The sequence below is a fragment of the Lepisma saccharinum genome, chromosome 2 (genome assembly GCF_977018435.1).
Source record: "Lepisma saccharinum chromosome 2, izLepSacc3.1, whole genome shotgun sequence".
Lineage (NCBI taxonomy): Eukaryota > Metazoa > Arthropoda > Insecta > Zygentoma > Lepismatidae > Lepisma > Lepisma saccharinum.
The window spans coordinates 2133844-2152544 of record NC_139230.1 but is presented as its reverse complement, the minus strand read 5'-3'; the positions used below and the strand labels follow the sequence as shown (position 1 = coordinate 2152544).

Genomic DNA, 18701 nt, shown 5'->3' with positions numbered 1-18701 from the left:
AGGGAGCGAAGAGGCATGGTCAGTGGAAGGGGGGGGAGGCAGGGTACAACGTGCATTTGTCATACCTCCTTGAGAGACAGGAAGGGAAAACTGCATTTCTTGCATTCCCCATGAAGATGAAATGGGCCGATCCTTCTGCTGCATGTTCAGACAAGCGTGCTGTTGCCAAACCGATTCTCTCTAAATGCTACGTTCCCTAGAGTTTGGACACAATGTGTGTGACTGAGGTGTCTTCGTTCGCCCTTCCCCTCCACAAAAACGCAAGTGGAAAATTGACAATGAGACTCGATCACCATTTGCTTCTTTGCTCACACATTTACTGAATCCTTCCTAGTTGACGGGAATGAAAAAAATAGGGGGTGGGGGCCTTGTTTGAAAAAAACTTTTCCTTTCTTCTTGTTTGAAACGTTGAAAATGGAAAAAGTTAATGATTTGCCATACCGGATAACAACTGCACTTTTTCTTCGTTTAGATTCCTAAGGAAATATGATTGGATTTAGTTCGATTATTTTTAATCTGAAGTTTTTTTCACGAATGCTACATCATTTGGTTATCAGAATGAAGCTGAAAACTCACAAGCTAAAGCGATCATTATTTTCTATTAGCAGATAGGGTGATATTTTAATAACTGACAGGAAAATATTTGTGTCAAATCAATTCTGTGGGGAAAGGGGAGGGCCATGGTTGGGATAAATGATTCTTCTACGTGAGGCAGAGAATGTTTTCTATATGCATATTGCGTGACTCGTATGTTGTAAAGTAATGGGGACAGGAAAAATGAGTGAATAAATGAGGAGTGCGGCAAGATTTTCTGAGAGCAGCCAAATTTAGTGCACATCTAAATGTCATTAAAATGCGTATTTGGGCCAAAAGAGCAAGGGAGCTGCCCAAGCATGGTGGTGATCATGCCACCTACCACTTCCCCATATATATATAAAGGATAAAAGCAAGGAGGGCCAAAAGGGCTAAATAAAAATCAAAGAAGGTAAAAGGAAACACTCACCGGGCAGTAGAAAAATTTAAAATTTTCGCTAATTATATATGCATACACACACACACATACAAAAATGGTGTAGGAGACATGTAAGTGTTTACTGTCTCGTACGCCATTTTTGTTTATCTGCCCTTCTGGCACACTTTCTCGTTCTATCCCTTATATATATATATATATATATATATATATATATATATATATATATATATATATATAAACACAGGAATAGGATCAAAAAAGGTGCCAGAAGAGCGGATAAATACAAATGATGAAGGAGACAGTAAACACTTACCACACGAAGAGAAATAATTCTATATTTCGCGATATATGTCGCATTTTCAAAGTAGAAGATAGATAGATTGGAGTCACATGGAGTAGATGCACAGAATACTGACTGTAGCGTCTCTACGATCAGTGTTGCCAGAAACAGTTGATAGAGAACAAAAAGTACTTTAACCAGTGTTTACTGTAAGGTGGGTGGGTAGTTTCGGGGAGAAGATGAAAGGGTTACTGCTTGGTTAGGTTGGGTTCGGGGGTATAGTGGCATGCAAGCCTGCTATATAGGCCCTTTCCCATCACCTGCAGAAAGATGTGTCAGAGTGGGAGGTAAAAAATGGATGATGGCAACACTGAATCAGTTATTGAAGGTGGTGTTATGGCTGTTGGTGTGGATGGCAACTGTGAAATCGGAGTTTTGGGTGGAAGAACGGTGGTTATTGATCCTTAGGTTCAAGGAGGTGGATGTTTCGCCTAAGTAGAATTTGCCCCAGATTTGGCAGATGAGGGTGTAAATCGGATTGGATGAGTGGCAGGTGCCTTTAGGGTGAAGGGTGAACTCACCTGCCGCTGTGGAGATCAGGAGGGTGGGGGAGGTGATAAGTATGGGGCAGGTCTTGCATCTGGGTTTGTTCCACCTGGGAGCTCATCCGATGTGGGAGATAATCCAACCAGTTAAGGGGTGTCATGTGGTCAGCACAATGAACCCCAGGATGTTGTTGTAGGTTTCCATGACCGGGTTACGCTATTCATTCGTAGCTTCCCAAGTTCCTCATGATGGTGGGCCACCAGTCCCATACACAAGCCAAAATCCCAGGAGAAAATTTGTTATGATTCCCCCAGGAGACTCGAACCTGCACTGTCCCAGAGCCTGAGCCCAAAACATGACACCTTAGACAGACAATTGGGGAGCTGCTTGAACAGAATTAATGGCTACAGTCATGAAAGCCAGGAGAGAAAAAAAAACAGCAGCGATGGGACCTGATGCGCTGACCACCCGTCACCCAATGTAAAAGCTGCACTGGCATGCCCTAGCTCTTTGAGGGCTGTTGCGCCATGGAGTTTGTAGTTAGTAGGTTTTTTTTTTTTAATGAGTACAGTAATTATTTTTTTTCATGTTTGTGTATTTTATGTATCATGTGTATCATTAAACAAAAATAATAAGCATGCCATTGTAAATATTTGCACTGTTGCTATACCACTCGCAATTCCAACTGGCGGCTGGGAAACAACAAATCAACGATCAGTTGAATTCTCTTCGACTGATATCGGGCATTTTCGAGTCGCAAGACACCAAATGATCCTGGTGGGATGAAACAACTGAGGTTGTTGACACTCATCAAGGTACACATCCCCGAGGATGATTGGTGGACAGTTGGAGCTATGTGGCAAAAACTAGGCCAGCCACCAGTTGGGCTTGCGATCAGTATAGCCGAATTTTAAAATCTGCAGGGATATGGTAGAGTCAGTCATATATTAGAATGTATTGCTGTTACTGGTGGAGCCTTCTTTAGTGCAAGAATTAGTTACTTTTAATCCAATCTTATATTAAGTAATAAATTAAATGTTTTACAATCACATTTCAAAATATGTAGCTTTATCATTCATAGCTTTCTTAGTTCGTATTTGCAAAATAAAAATAAAATAAAAAAAATTAAAAGCTGGCTTCTCGGGAAAAGGTGCTGGTACTTGAATTAAGTTTTGTCTACCCTTGGTGCTTACTATTTAGCTATGTGGGAACCCGTTTGGAGGCCTGTTAATGCAGGAATGTACGAGTGGTGGAAACATTCCAACATTGTTGTGTGCAAGTTTCCTCTGTTAATATGTTAGAGAAGTTTTCTGACTGTTGATGTCAGCACTTATGATGAGATACCAAAGTAATGGCTATTTTTTAGGGCTCAACTGATACCAAGACTGATGTACCAATATCTGAAATTATCAGTTGCAAATTATTCAGCAATGCTGGCTGATACTTTTCCAGAGTTTGTGTATTTCATGGGATCTGCAAAAGTGCTACATGCAACACTTGCAGAGACTAATTAACCAGACAATAATGTGAAACCTAGATAGTTTAATTTGTTCGGAAAAATTGGTTTTGTGATCAAATAACAGCTATTTTAATATTCTGGTGTAATTTTTGAATATTTTGAAACAAAATTCTTGTTAATTGATGCATACAATGCAGTGGAATGCTTACACATTAATATTAATCAATAGGGACATTCAGTGTCAAATTTCAAAGTATCAACATTGGTATTGGCTCAACCTACAATTTTTGTTACATATTTCACACCAAAGACAATTATGTTTTGACAGAATCATGCACTTCGACATCATGAGCAAACCATAAATGCAAGTAGTTGGCTAGATAAACTTCTTCCAAGTGGACGCGTGGATAGCAAGGATCCCTCCGCAGAGAATTCACCAATAACCACTCCTGTGCATCAGATGGAATCCAAATCCACTTTGAGCCCACAGAAACCAGTAAATCTCTTACCGGAAGTTCCAATGCAAACCAGTAGAAAATTGTCTGAGAAAGAACAGAGGGACTGTGATGTTATAGGTTAGTATTTCACTCACTTTATTTACATGCTACATTGAAATTCTATAAGGTGTATACAGGGTGATTCAGAATTCCTATTACACACTTCTAGGGGTTGTAGAGAGGACTTAGTACCATGCGTTCATTTCGATCTTCAGCCGATAGATCGCGAGAAGTGTGGCGGGCGGCGCTAATGGAGATGCCGACATTTGCGGCCTGTAATGCCCGCTTATTTTTATGGACATATGCAGACATTTATATAAATATTGCAAAACGAGCACTAACCTGTGTTACAACATGCAAAGTTCTTCTGTAATTCATCCAAGTTCTGGCCTTATGTACACAAATAAACACGCTTTAGAAACGATGTTAAGAGCCACAGATAATAAAACATTTTAATCATAGTTTTGACCAGTAACGTCCTGCTTAAGTTTATATCCTTGAAAGAGTTTTGTGTCGATGGGGATCGTTTGGAGAATTCGAATGTGCAACACTGTATCAAGATTACGCTGCTGACGAAACCGTTAAAAGTCAATGGTGTTTGCGAGCTTCCTTGCAATCCAAAATCTCAGAGCTTGAGTTTTTTGTTCCTTCGCGACTAGATGAAGACAGAGCTGTGAATATAGTGGTGAGCAGATGTAAACCAAGAGCGTGTTAATTTTGTACTGTGCGCAAGAGTGTTATTCTTGGTTACTTGCCGTTACTTGTTTGTGTTATTGCAGTGTGTATGTGTGATGTGTCAGTGAGACGATTGGAATGACAGCCGCAAGGTTCACGTTAGAACAAAGAATTTTTATGTATGACACTTACATGAAAACAGACTCGTGTCGAGACGTGTGTAGGCAATTTGTACAGAAATTCCCAGGCGTTTCACCTCCACATAGAGATATGGTTAGACATCTTGTCCTTAAATTATGAGAAACTGGATCGTTAAATTTTTAAACACCTAAGCAAAAACGACGGATTGTAACTGAAGCAAAACTCGATGAAATTGGTGCAGCGTTAGAATGTTCTCCAAACAAACCTCTACGCCGTGTTTCACGGGAGATGGGCGTGTCAAAATCATCAGCACATACAGCCACTAAGCTACTAAAATTAAAACCGTACTCTTATAACATAGGTTAGTGCTCGTTTTGCAATATTTATATAAATGTCTGCATATGTCCAGAAATGTACAGTTTTGGTACTACACAGATGACAAGATCGCATAATTTCACATCTCCCGCTTTACCTGCATCACTACAAGAGCTACTCGATGTGGCGACCCTGAAGTTCATTAAAAACAGTGTACCTTCAAAGGATGTTTGCATACACACGCTCAAAAATACCTGGTGTCTGCTGCAGCCAGAACCCGTGAAACCAGGTCTTCCTCAGACACTACAGGAGTCTCATAAACAAGACTCTTCATGTGGCCCCATATAAAAAAGTCAAGAGGAGTTAGATCCGGCGATCGTGGTGGCCAAGGAGTTGGTTCACTACGACCTTTTCCTGTATGTTTGATTGAGATGTTGTCGGATGTCATGGAAAAAGTGTGCTGGTGCGCCATCATGTTGGAACCTCATGTGCTGGCGAATGTGGCACATCATCCAAGAACTGCGCCAATACTTCTTGCAGGAAGGTCAAGTACCTCGGACCCATTAGGCAGCCTGGAAGAAGGTACAGCCCAATCAGATGACCATCGATGATACCAGCCCATACATTGATGCCAAACCGTTGCTGAAATCCATGAGAATGTATGGCACGAAGATTTTCGTCATCCCAGATGTGCCTGTTCAGACTGTTGAAAACACCTTCCCTGGTGAAATGCGCTTCATCTATAAAAAGAACAAGCCGAGGAAACTCGAGAACTTCCACACAGTGGTGTAGAAACCATGCACAGTAATTGACACGTGGTACAAAATTTGCTGGACTCATTGCCTGTACCCTTTGGGGTACTCTCTGCATAAGACGTTGTGCAGCTCTACCATTACGTCCAGCTTCGCCGTAAATTAACAACATGTTGGTGTTCTCGGCAAATGTGTATTCAACCATACTGTACTGTCTTCTGCTACGACTGAATAGCAACTGACGTGAAGGTCAAAGCACACCAGATTGTAAACAGAGGACATTGGAAGCAGCACACATGACATCAGGTGACTGAAGACGTTGAGCTCCGTCAATGTGGGTTGCCTACTGTGAAGTGGGAGATGTGAAATTATGTGATCTTGTCATCTGTGTAGTACCAAAATGGTATGTTTCCGGACATGTTTTTTTTATCAAAACTTGATCTACTAAGTCCCCTCTACAACCCCTAGAAATGTGTAATAGGAATTCTGAATCACCCTGTATGTGTGACTAAGTAAGATATAGTTGTTAAAAGTCTAAAATAACTACATAAACCTATTTACTTACCATTTAATTGGCCAAATATTTATTATTACAAATGCCAGAAAATGTAAAGTAATATAAGGACTTAAAATAAAACTTCATAACATTAAAATTACCTTCTTTTTTATGTAGGTAACTTGAACTATCTCCCTTTTTCAACCTTTTCTTAACTTGGTACAACACATACTTGCAAATGAAGGGTTCTTGAGATAAGACTGAACATAAGCTCAAGTCCACACAAGTAGGTTTGACCTGAGCATGGGTGTTCCTGTATTCATCCTCATCATTGCAATTAGCATAAATTTTGGTATTAACCCAAAGGGGCAGAAAAGTGGCATAAAATGAACAAAATCAAATCAGTCCAAAAAGGGAGAAAAGGAATATGAAGTAAGAAAAATGCAAATTCACATTACCGTATTTACGCATGTATAATGTGCACCCTGGTTTTTGATGGGAAAAAGCAACAAACAATTATATCTCGTATATGCTCCTCACAAAAAGTTTGGAATATTGTTATATTAGACAATAGGGATAGACATGGAATGAAACAACACATGGTTTGGTCTGGTGGATGTTCGCTGACATATGCCACTATGCCTATCACCTATAGCCCAATACAACAATATTTGGAACTACTTGTGCCTAATGTAAGAATATTCTAAACTTTTTGTGAGGAGTGTGCAATGTGCAGTACAATTCACGTTCAAGAAATTGCTTTCTTATTCATAGGTCATAAAGCTGTTGCTATGCCAATCAAGAACAAATGGCATCATAATTATTAAATGAGTCACCAAGCCACACCAACTCCCCCTCTCCTTCCAATGTGTTTAAGCATCCCAAAGCTTTCATTTCTGTAACCACCTTATTTTTTCTGTAGTAGAAGAAAGCAAGATCAAAATTATGTTATGGATTTGCAGCATTCAGGAAGTGTGATGGGATGAGAGGTGCAGCTTGAATTCTGCTTTTCTTGGTGTCTGAAAATGTTCCATGACAAAGTGAAAAATCGTGGGAAATGGCCATTTCACTTTTATAGTGTTTTTTTTTTATAAATTATTGTTACTAAAGAAATCCAACCTGGCAATTTGTATTTGCACCTGTTAATACATACTTGTTATATGCAGTGACAGTGAAAACATGTGTGGTTTCATGTTGGCTGTCTGAATTATTCCATGCATAACCACAGTTTTTGGGGTCAAAAATTTGGAAAAAAATGTACATTATACATGAGTAAATATGGTATTACTTGAAAATTAGATTTCATCGGTGGCCAAATATATTTAAAATTTTAACATTGAACTCCTGATTTTGCCACCAATTTACCATTGAATTTTTGCATGGGCACAAGCTTTTCTTTGTGAGTATCCTTTCATCAATTTCATCTAATCAGCACTTATCCTCACTTGTAGTTGGTCAAAAGTTACAGAAAACAATGCTAAACAAGAAAAGTACAAAATAAAATACTTGAAAATTGTAGATTACAAAATAATCAGATTTCATCTGATCTTTCGTGGTATTCCCTTACCATTCTAATTTGTTAATTTGTTTCACGTATAGTGTAGTGCAATTAATTCCTTCATCAATAGATAACAAGAAACACTATTTTTGTTATTTCAGAACGACTGATTAAGTCATATTTCTACATTGTGCGTAAATCAATTCAAGATAGTGTCCCTAAAGCAATAATGCACTTCTTGGTCAACTTTGTAAAAGACAATTTGCAGTCTGAACTAGTAACTCATCTTTATAAGTCTGACCAAGCAGAGGAGTTATTAAATGAATCTGAACACATTGCACAGAGGCGAAGAGAAGCTGCAGACATGTTGAAGGTAAGTATATGTGTTTTATTTTATTCATTGTGAGCAATGCTATGTAGTAGACATGCATTTATTATCAGGACATGCTCAAAAATGAGAGTACACACTGTAATGTTAATTTTTTATGTTTTTGAAAGCTGTGAGGTACTTTTCCCTACAAGAGACTTTTTCCGTAAGTCATAACAAAATGCACAATTTCAACAAAAAGAACTGGTCTTGTGAACTTGATGAAACCAGTAATTTTACTGACTTTTGGAATGCAGTAGGTAAAAGTTGGCAAGAGTGTATGTTGCAACATTTTGTTTATGGAATGTTTTCACATGGCATCCAGGGGAGACCTATTCTTCTGGCAAAAATAAATTCAATTACAGACATTCTTTCTAATTTTAATTGCATTTTACAATCAGTTATAGGTACCATCATGCTGTGCACATTGCCTTTATTGCTTTGTTTTTAAATTATGTTTATTTTCTAAACTAGTTTCATGTTGTTTGCAAGTAGATGATTTTCATGGATGCATCACATGAGAAGCAACTTTAGGAATGGCATAATCCTGGAAATGATTCAAAATTCAAAGTTTCTATTTATTTTGCACCAATAGTTCATGAAAAATCTGTATTTTGTGATTACATAACAGATAATTTGATATTCTGATGTAATTCTTGAATATTTTCAAGCAAAACTCTGATAAATTTATACTCATAATTGGAATGCAATACTTACACACTAATATTAATTAATATTTTGAACAACTTTTAGTTACTATAATTTTGAAGCATCGCTTTTGATACCAGTGAGAATCAATAGGAGTATTGGTTCAAAGTGACATTAGCTCCCAGTAAATTGATTGATCACCTAAAATTTGTCTTAATGTGGAATGGCAAAGCATGGCAGCTAGTATAGTATTATGTAATATTTGTTTGAAAAAGCCCAGGAGACTCCATTCCGTTCTGGTTCTTCAACAGTTTCCTTAGTTTAGCCAAGGGCTTTTTGAAATGGATATGGTCATAGGGAACTTGCAGAACAGTTACTTTAGTGGAGAAAATTTAGCAAAAAGCAGCTTGACGAAAGATTGAACCTGGATCTGGTATATCATGCCATTGCTCCATAACTGAGATGTCATGAATGCCCTCCTTTTTTGCTTCCACTGTTAACCTGTGTGGTTACCAGCCATGCCACAGTGGACTCTTTTAGTCTTTGGATTCTTCTAGACATAGGTCAGTTGCCTTGCCCCTCTCAATTGTGGAACTGAATGTGATTCATTTTGCTTGTGAAAACATTAGAAAGGTATTTTTGATGGGATACCTCTTATAATAATTGTTGTTTTCTTATTTTCTTTGCAGGCTCTTCAACGAGCAAGCCACATCATTAGTGAAATCAGGGAGACACACATGTGGTGAAGTTAGTTCAGAAAAGTTTAGGAAGATGTATTTGCTTGATAGATAGCAGAGTGATGCACTGTTAAATGAAAATGCTATTTAGTAGACTTGTGTGTTTCATCCTGTTAAATTCCTCTTTCATAAACTAGAAGTAACTTACTATTTAAAGAAATTTCATGAAGTAGAAATATGTAAATGTTGTTTTGCATTGAGGCTCTTACATTTCACAGAAATCTGTTACTACTGTTGTTTGGCACATGTGAATAAAAACAAGGGCCATTTTCAATGTACTTTTCCTACTTTTCAGTTCATTTGCATATTTTTTGAGTCAATATGATGATGATCAATTTCTTTTTCCTTCAAAATTTTCATAATTTTTTATGCTTTGATACCATAAAGATATTCATTAATCACTTTAAACTGAGAAACCATCATTTTTGTATTCTTTGTATGCTGCATACACACTTTAGATAAAAATGATTATGGTTACACGTTCCATGATGTGGGGAGGGGGAGCAAAAGCCAAGCACTGAGTAGTGCCGGTATTTTCTGAAATCATAAAATCTAAATTATTCAAATTACTGGGGGGAGAAAATAGTATTTTTTTGTACCTTGGAATTAGAAGTTTTGTATTCTAACAACATATGAAAAAGAAAAATTTTTGAAACACACCTTAAGAAAACATAACTTCAAAATTTTAAAGGAGAAGTATATTTTCATGCGTGCCCTACTTTTTCCTACTTTACTTACTTTTTGCCTCATGAACCTGAATATAATGTCTTTAAAAATAATAATATGACTCAGTGGTATACATGTGGAAAGACTACTTGACTTTCAACTGTCTGAATTTTGTTTTGTTATATTGATAAGAACCAGGGAAGATGTACATCAGTTATGCTTAGGTTTTTTTATTGGTGTTGCACAATGCTGTTTTTCTTGCACATAAATTATGTTGATCCTGCGGCACATGTGAATAGAGATTAAAATTTTAGTATCATTCAGTTATATATATTTGAACACTTTAAAATTTTGTTTTGTGAAAGCTGAAAAAATTGCAAAGTAGTAAACGTGCAATGAAATAATAATCCCAGGACTTTAGTTTGGTCACAATGCCTTTCATTGCATATTTATTTTATGTTCTTTCAGTGAATTTTATATTCAATTATAAATAAAGTGGATTCATAGTAAAACACTTCTCAGTAGTTCATCTTATTTACATAGTATATTGTTCTCATAGTTGATAGAATTTCCATGAAATTATGTACTAATTTATTTCAATTATATGTTTTCTTCAGACAGACATAGTAACAATTATGTTCTCTCAAAGAAGGGAAAAACTGTATTTCTTTAGTGGTTGAAGTACATGCAGCTAACAATCAGGACAGTTTTATGTGATTTGTCAATCTAGTTTCATTTTCAAATCCATCAGTAGCTACATCAACAATACATGTTTTGTTCAAATTCATTATTATTTATTATTATTATTTAACTTCTTTCTTCTACTAATTACTAAAACTTGTGTGCCTTCCATGAGCATGCTCTTATAGTCTAATTTACACTAAATTAAATTAACTATGAGGTATAATTCTATCATCATTAGTATGAGATAAATATTTTTTTTGAAAATACGCATTGTTTTGCTGTGTGTTCTCTTACATTTAATATTTTTCTTAAAGTAAAAATAACAAATGTGTAATTATTTATACAAGAGAGAAGCATATACCAGACAGTATTTTGGAACTGTTTCCGATCTTGAATTTTCAGCAATGTCTGTAGGAAAAAATAGATTTTAAAAGAACTCACTTCTAATTACTAATGCCTACATTCTTTCTTATGAGCATGCCCTTGGAGCCTGATTTGTACTGAACACAATGAAGTATCAATAATAACTATATCATTATTAATATCAGAGCTAAATAATTTGAGAAATTGTGCATTTTATCCTGTGTGAGGCATGTTTCCTTGCATTCAATTTTCCCCCCTCAGAAAAAGTGTGCAATTCTTCATACGAGAAATGAAGCATACACTAGTCAATATTTTGGAAGCATTTTCAATCCTGAGGTCAAAGGGTTGTCGTAAGGAGGTGTGGTTAACCTTAGAAAGCTAATGTGTCCTGTGCCAAATGTTAAAGCTAACCATTTGTCTGCTGGACTACCGATTTCTTCAAAATTAAAACTCAGCCTAAATTTTGCAAAACATAGTTTATTTACTACGAAAGTTAGTATTTACTTACAAAAGACATGAATAGCATGCAGGAATGCAAAATTTCATTTTTATAAGTCTTGAGTGCACTCAAAACAACACATCGACTGGTGTTCACCACACACAGCTGTGGAGCAACGGCAGCAGAAGAATCTGGTTATCCTCTTCTTGAAGAGCAGAATGCACAAATCTTCCTTCCTTGTTGTTGAGCAACTGCATTAGTTGTTGGCATTTCCAAATTCTGGATGTTAGCAAAATCTCGTTAAGTTTTCGTAGAAGATTTGGTGTACATAGAGACTAACATTTTGTCTGCCAGACGACGCAAAATTAAAAATACACTGAAGGAATACTTGTAAAAGAACACCAATACTTCCCAGTCAGTCTCTCTGACGCAAATGAAGATAAGACAGGGTGGGGAGCAGAAGAGCTAAGTGGAATGGGGTGAGACAAGAAAAGGGCACCGCATGTGTAAACTGCCAGACAAGTTAGCTTTCTAGGGTTAAATTTCAGATTTCATGAAAAATTGCTTTCTTTTAACTTTATTCTTCTAATTACTAAATTGATGCATGATTTTTTTAAGAGAAAGATCTTATATGCTGACTTATTCTGAACATAATGAATAATAATTTATAAAGCTCTACTTTTCTTACTTTCCCAATATAAATTATTTTTTTAGAGCTGTACAGAATTTCAAATTCCTTGCAAAAAAAAGCCATCTATTGAGGTAAGAGGGTAAGTAAGGTCTCCAATTTTTTTTAAATACAAAGAAACATTTATTGTCAATAATGTTTACATCATTTTAAAGCTTGAACATTTATCTATTTTTATACATAATCGCCATTTCAGTCGATGCAAATGTGTAAGCGCTGTAGCAGTTTTTGTATGCCCATGTCATACAAGCTCGCTGCCATATCATTGAGGAAGTGTCGAATCTCATCCTTCACCTCATCGTCGTTGCTGAAGCGCGTTCCGACCAAATGTTCTTTCAACTTTGGAAACAGGTGGTAGTCACTGGGTGGCAAGTCCAGACTATAGGGTGGGTGGGTGATGATGTCCCATCCAAACTGTTGCAGGAGGGCAACGTGGGGACAACCGTTGTCGTGGAAAATGCTTACGACCTTGCTCAACATTCCTCTTCTCCAGTTCTGAATCGCCCATCTGAGTTTTTTCAGTGTCTCAGCATTTATTGTGATCCCAGAAGCCATGAAGTTGACCGACAATACACCCTTTCGATCCCAAAACACAGTTGCCATGACTTTACCGGCAGACTGTGTTTGTTTGAATTTTCACAGCTTGGGCAAAGAGGAATGCCGCCACTCACGTGATTGTTGTTTGGTCTCAGGTGTGAAGTGTAACACCCAGGTTTCGTTACCCGTGACAATCAAATCCAAAAAATTGTCCTTTTTGTCTGCATGGCAGCAAAGAAATTTGCGGGAAGAGTCAACTCGTTGCCGTTTGTGTTCTTCAGTGAGCATTCGCAGGACCCATCATGCGCACACCTTCCGATATTGCAACTTTTCTGTCAAAATCCTATGAGTGGTGCTTTGGGAAACCTCGGGAATGTACAGAGATCATCCAGAGTGATCCGCCTATTTTCACGCATGGTTTGCTCAACCTTCGCGACTGTCTTGTCGGAAATTGACTGTCTCCCGCATCTTTCTTTGTCGTGAATTTCAGTATGACCAGCTGCAAACTCCTTACACCACTTGCAAACATTTTTGACAACCATGCATGACTCGCTATACACTTCCATCAATTGCCGATGAATTTCAATCGGTTTAATGCCTTTTGCGTTCAAAAACCGAATAACTGCGCGAACTTCGCACTTGGCACTATAGCAGAGCGGGAGCTTCATTATAAAAGGCTGCCAAGCCAAGACTGAGCATCCCAGCGAGGTGCACGCGAGCTTGTTTGGGAGTGGGAGAAGCAACCAACACAACAGTGTTGCCAACTGCCAAATAAAAAGATTCTTTGTATTTAAAAGAAAATAGGAGGCCTTACTTTTGGGATTACCCTCGTAGATACAATGGAAAACACCCTGCTGGGTGTCAAATGTTCAAAGAATAAAGGTGGAGTACTGAAAATCAAGTGATAGAACTATCTAGCATTGCTTTCTTAGGCACTACCATAAACTAGGGTCACTGGCATGCTCAGGGCTTTTGTGAGGGGAATATGACAGTAAAGGAGGGGGTTAGGAAAGTATGTATTTTTGTGCAAATTTGCCTAGGCACAGTGTACTTTAAAATGCATTACTAGAAATAAATTTCACAATGAAATTTATGAAAACAAAGGATAGACTTGTCTGTTCACATATCTGAATTTTCAACATTCCCATGAAAAATGTAACATTATCTCGCTGATTATTTCCTTTTTTCTCAACACTGAAAATATCTCTTGGGAATTTGTTAAAAGATGAAGGACTGCAAAACTGGAACATTTAGTAAGCCAAGCCTGTTGCAATCTTCCATACAGAATTTGTTGAAATTGTTACAAAGCCAGATGCTGCTGTGTTAGCTTAGTAGGTTATGGCAGGTTTACAAATGTTAACCATTAGAGAGCTTTGTTCAGCACAGGATACATTTCCCAATTATGTTGAACATAATACACTGTGAATAAATGACAAAGATAAAAGAGAGAGAAAAAAAATAATACATGAAAGTATGAACGTCTATGTACACAATATTTACATCAATTTCAATCGGAAATGGACCTTCAGAAACAAATGAAACCTTTCTTACTGAAGCATGTCACCTCGGTTCGTTGGTCATGCATGCACAGTAAATGTGAAACCCATGTATCGCAACACCCCCCTGTCCATAAATGCAACCGCCCCAGGTGCAAGACCTGCCCCATCCTCATTACCTCTCACACCCTCCAGATACACACGGCCACTGGCAAATTTACCCTCCATCCCAAGGGGACCTGCCATGCCTCAAACCTAATCTACATCCTCACCTGCAACATCTGTGATGATTTTTACCTGGGGGAAACATCTACTGCCCTCAACCTCTGCATCAATAACCACCGCTCCTCCACCCACAACCTGGACTTCACTGTCGCCGTCCACACCAACCACCACAACATCCCTTTCAATGACTGCTTCCGGGTAGCAATCATCCATCTCCTACCCCAACGAGCCAACACCTCTGTTCGCAAAAGATGAGAGAGGCCCTATATATCGGCCATGAGTGCAACCACTCCACCTGGCCTGAACAAGGCCAACCAGTAACATCCCTACCTTAACCCAGCTCATCCCACCCTCCCAACATACCTCATCCCTCCCGACCCATCCCGTCCACTCACAGTTTCCGATGAGCCTGGTGACGAAACAGTGTTTTTTTTTGTTCTACGCACCACTTCTTCTTCGATGGGGACCTGGCAACTCTGCAAGGCCCCAACTTCCGGTTCAGTCTCTTTCTCCTCACACTGATGATGCTACAAAGTTAGCGGAAATTTTGAATTTTTCTACTGTCCGGTGAGTGTTTCCTTTCACCTTCTTTGATTTTTACTTAGCCCTTTTGGCCCTCCTTGCTTTTATCCATTATATATATATATATATATATATATAATTATATGTAATTTGAATTTATGGCTGTTTCAGTTCATAGTTGGATACTTAACTTTCTCAATAAAATGTACACACAAAATAAAAATTCCCATTCGTAAGCTTTACCTGTGTGAAATACAGTAGAAGTAAACATTTTAAAATTTTCTGCAACTTTATGCTTTCCTGCTAACAGTACAGAAGTTTCATTCTGCATTTTGCTGCAGATTCCTCAATAGTCTAGGAATTTACATAACCTGTAGGAAAATGCAGACTCTGAAAAATCTTGGTTGGCAAATAAAGAGTTAAAACTTTGTTTTTGTTTGAAGGGCTTGGTGTAAAACATGGTGACATTTTGGTCATTTCTGAGTTCCTTAAGAAAAAAGGTTATTAGAAGCTATAGGGGAGACCGGGGCATAGCGATCCCCTGGATCAAAGGAATCCCTCGAAGAAAATGCACTTTACATTGCTGCTACCAAGCAGGAAACATGTCAACTGCAGAGCAGCCATCTTGAGTATGCTGTAGCCGATGAGTGCTGCAGAACGTGGACTGTGAACAACAAGTGGCGATAATTTTTTTTTTTGGGCACGTATGAACTAAGGTAAGCAGTTTACAATATCGTGTATTGTTAATTGCGTTATTGACCGAATCTGCTGGTTGAAGCTTGTTGTGAGAGGGCAAAATATGAACACTATACACATATGAATACTTCTGTTCTCGGAGTGTTCTTTGATGGTGAGAATGGCCGCTGATTTCAACACTGGTGTGGGGCAAAGTGATCCCTGAAAAGGAAGGATGGATCAAGTGCAATGGATGCAAACAATGGACACACGAAAAATGTGCTGGTGTGGAGGAAGATGATAGTGCTTATACTTGTGACTTTTGCCTTGAAAATTAAGCTAAGTACACATTTAAATTACCAACTTGTATTTCGTTAAAACAATTTTTTCTTTGTTTTTATTTTCTTCATATGAACCTGTTTCATATTTTCTTCTCTGAATGACACCCGTTTTCTTCAACGTGTTTGTAAGTTAGTTACTTTTAATACATTTACTTTTTATTAATAAAATTAATTAATTCTATACTTAAAATCGTATTTGATAATAACAATTTGAAAAGGGATCACTTTGCCCTGAACCTGGGGTAAAGTGATCCTTTTGCATTACCTTACTTTTGGCCAAGTTACTTCTTAAATACGAAATAACTTCAAACATATATCAATGTAAAGCCAAATGATGTGGTATCAACTGTGTTAAGTTTCAATGTATTCGTCGCCATATAGTATTCTGTAGGAAGGGTCAAAGCTAAGGGGGGTCACGCTGCCCTGGTGCAGCGTTGTGTTTTTGTGTTGCGTTTACCAATTTCAGAAGGCCTCACTGAGTCCAATGAAAATTATATAATGGCAATTTCACTTGAAAATTGAAGGATGGCACATTTTACTTTGTAACTCAAAAATGACCAAAATGTCACCATGTTTTACACCCGAGCCATTCATTTTATTTCACACTGTTTTGTGAAAGAATATGTGAGAAAAATATATTTCACATCTTTTTAAGACCTATGAAATAAGCATTACAGTCTACAACCTTACATTTCATGCTACCAAAAGTCAAAAATGCATGTCCATAGAACGTAACCATTTTCCTTCTCGTGCAATTTTATGTCCATATTATTTATATTTATTGTTGCCATATATTTATTCTTAGTCACTCGGGGGAATACACCCAACTTTTTTTTGGCAGTTTGTAGCTTCGCGAAATGAAGGAGTGTCGCAATGAAAAGGATGTCAAATGAAAGCTACATGTTTTGTTATTGTTACCTATACGTTTTATTACTGTAGAAAAATAAACAGATGAATGTCAATTTGGGCAAATTACTCCATCTTCAGGGTATAATGCCCACCCATTAGGGGTAAAATGCCCAATACAAGAAACAATTGTTGTAATACTTGACAAGACATATTTAAAGGAAAATAATATACAGCATTAACTGGAAGATTATTAACGTTTGTTTCGTAAACAGAACATAATTTGTACAGACATGCATAACACTTCTAACAACATTTATTTTGAATTTACCATAGCCTCTTTTACTGTTTACGTTTGTGAGAAATTGCATTGCACTTTGGACACGTGAACGTGAATTTGGTACATATTTCATGCATCAAAATACTACAACGAATACACTGGATCCAGTCACATTGTGGTCCTTTCTTATAATAATTCCCATGGGCATGGGCATATTGTACTTAATTTCTGTGGGCATATCACTCCACAGCTACAAGCAGAAAATTGAATCACTGGGTTGGCAACTCTGAGCACCATGCGGCAGTTTCACTGCAGATATGTTTCCCCAACTCTTAATCTTTACACCAAATATAATTCAGTTTCTTTCTCTCTTGGGAATATTATTGCACACTGTTAATACAGCAACGTCCAAAAAATTAGTACCTCAAAAATTGTCTTCTTACCTCATAAAATTAACCCTGGATGGCTTCAGATTCTTCACACAAGCTCCAAACCTGCTGCCTCGTCTCGCCACGGAGGACGCTTTCAAACAAGAGTCTGAGAGTTGCCATAACATTAATGTTGCACGAGATACGAGGGGGTGGGCATTTAACCCCGATGGGCATATTCCCTAGAGTGACTCTACAGTTAGTAACAGGAATGAATTGTTATAAAAGTTTACTTTATGTTTAATTTACTAGTGTGCATTTGAAACTATTTATTTTGAATTAATTGTTTGGGGTCTAAACAGAATTTTTTTGTGTATTGCAAAGTTTTGATGTCCCAGTTTTGTTACATGTCACAAGTATCAGTCAGTGAAGTCAAAATCCACAAAATTTAATGCACGAGTTGTGGCTTGTATTTCATTTTCTTTTGACTACTACAGCTATTACTACTATTCCAGTCAAGGGATCCCACTTTGAACTGAAGGTCCAGTCCAGATTAGCCTATCTCTGGATAAAGTGAACTTAACACTGACAAACTTTTTGACTACTATTCCACTAAGATTTGTTTACCAAATTGGCCAATTTTCTGTTGATGGCAATAAGAATACAAAATGCAATGAGTCTCTAGTCTTGTACATAAATATATTTTACTATTTCACAAATGAAATCCCGCACCGTAGCTGTACAGTCTAAGGTGCAAGATTTGGGCTCCGGGTATGGGACGCATGCAGGTTCGAGTGTCTTGATTTCTGCCTGTGTATGGGACCGGTGGCCACCATTGTGAGGAAATTGGAGAGCTACGAATGAGTAGCATAACCTGGTCATGGAAACCTACAACTGGGGGTTTGTCGTGCTGACTACACGTCACCCCGTAATGGTTGGATGATCTCCCACCTATGCTGAGCAATGAGGGAATGAGGCTGACAGTTGGCAGGTAGGCCCTGGCCCTCGTGGGCTGTTGCGCTGTGGGTTAATTTATTTATTATATTTCACAAGTGAAGCTCTATTTCTATGGACATATGAACTTAGTGCATCGATAATTTTTTTTAAAGCATCTTTTCAATTCTTTTGGATGAGTCTCAAAATGTACAGCTGACATTTATCGTGTACTTACATTTTGCTATTACTGT

At 37.7% G+C, this 18701-nt stretch overlaps 2 protein-coding genes across 2 annotated transcripts in view; one reads left to right on the top strand and one right to left on the bottom strand.

Moving 5' to 3' along the window:
* LOC145983858 (dynamin-1-like protein) overlaps positions 1-10564 on the top strand; it is a 78539-nt gene extending 67975 nt beyond the window's left edge. Inside the window, 4 exon segments of the mRNA XM_083116916.1 lie at positions 2265-2279; positions 3513-3833; positions 7794-8005; positions 9337-10564. Of these exon segments, the coding sequence (XP_082973042.1) occupies positions 2265-2279; positions 3513-3833; positions 7794-8005; positions 9337-9393 (605 nt within the window). The 3' untranslated portion in view covers positions 9394-10564.
* Positions 10565-12416: 1852 nt separating this feature from the next.
* Positions 12417-12827, bottom strand: LOC145984334 (histone-lysine N-methyltransferase SETMAR-like). Its single transcript, XM_083117985.1, has one exon. It carries the CDS (start codon positions 12825-12827, stop codon positions 12417-12419), a length of 411 nt encoding a protein of 136 aa, XP_082974111.1.
* Positions 12828-18701: the final 5874 nt, after the last annotated feature.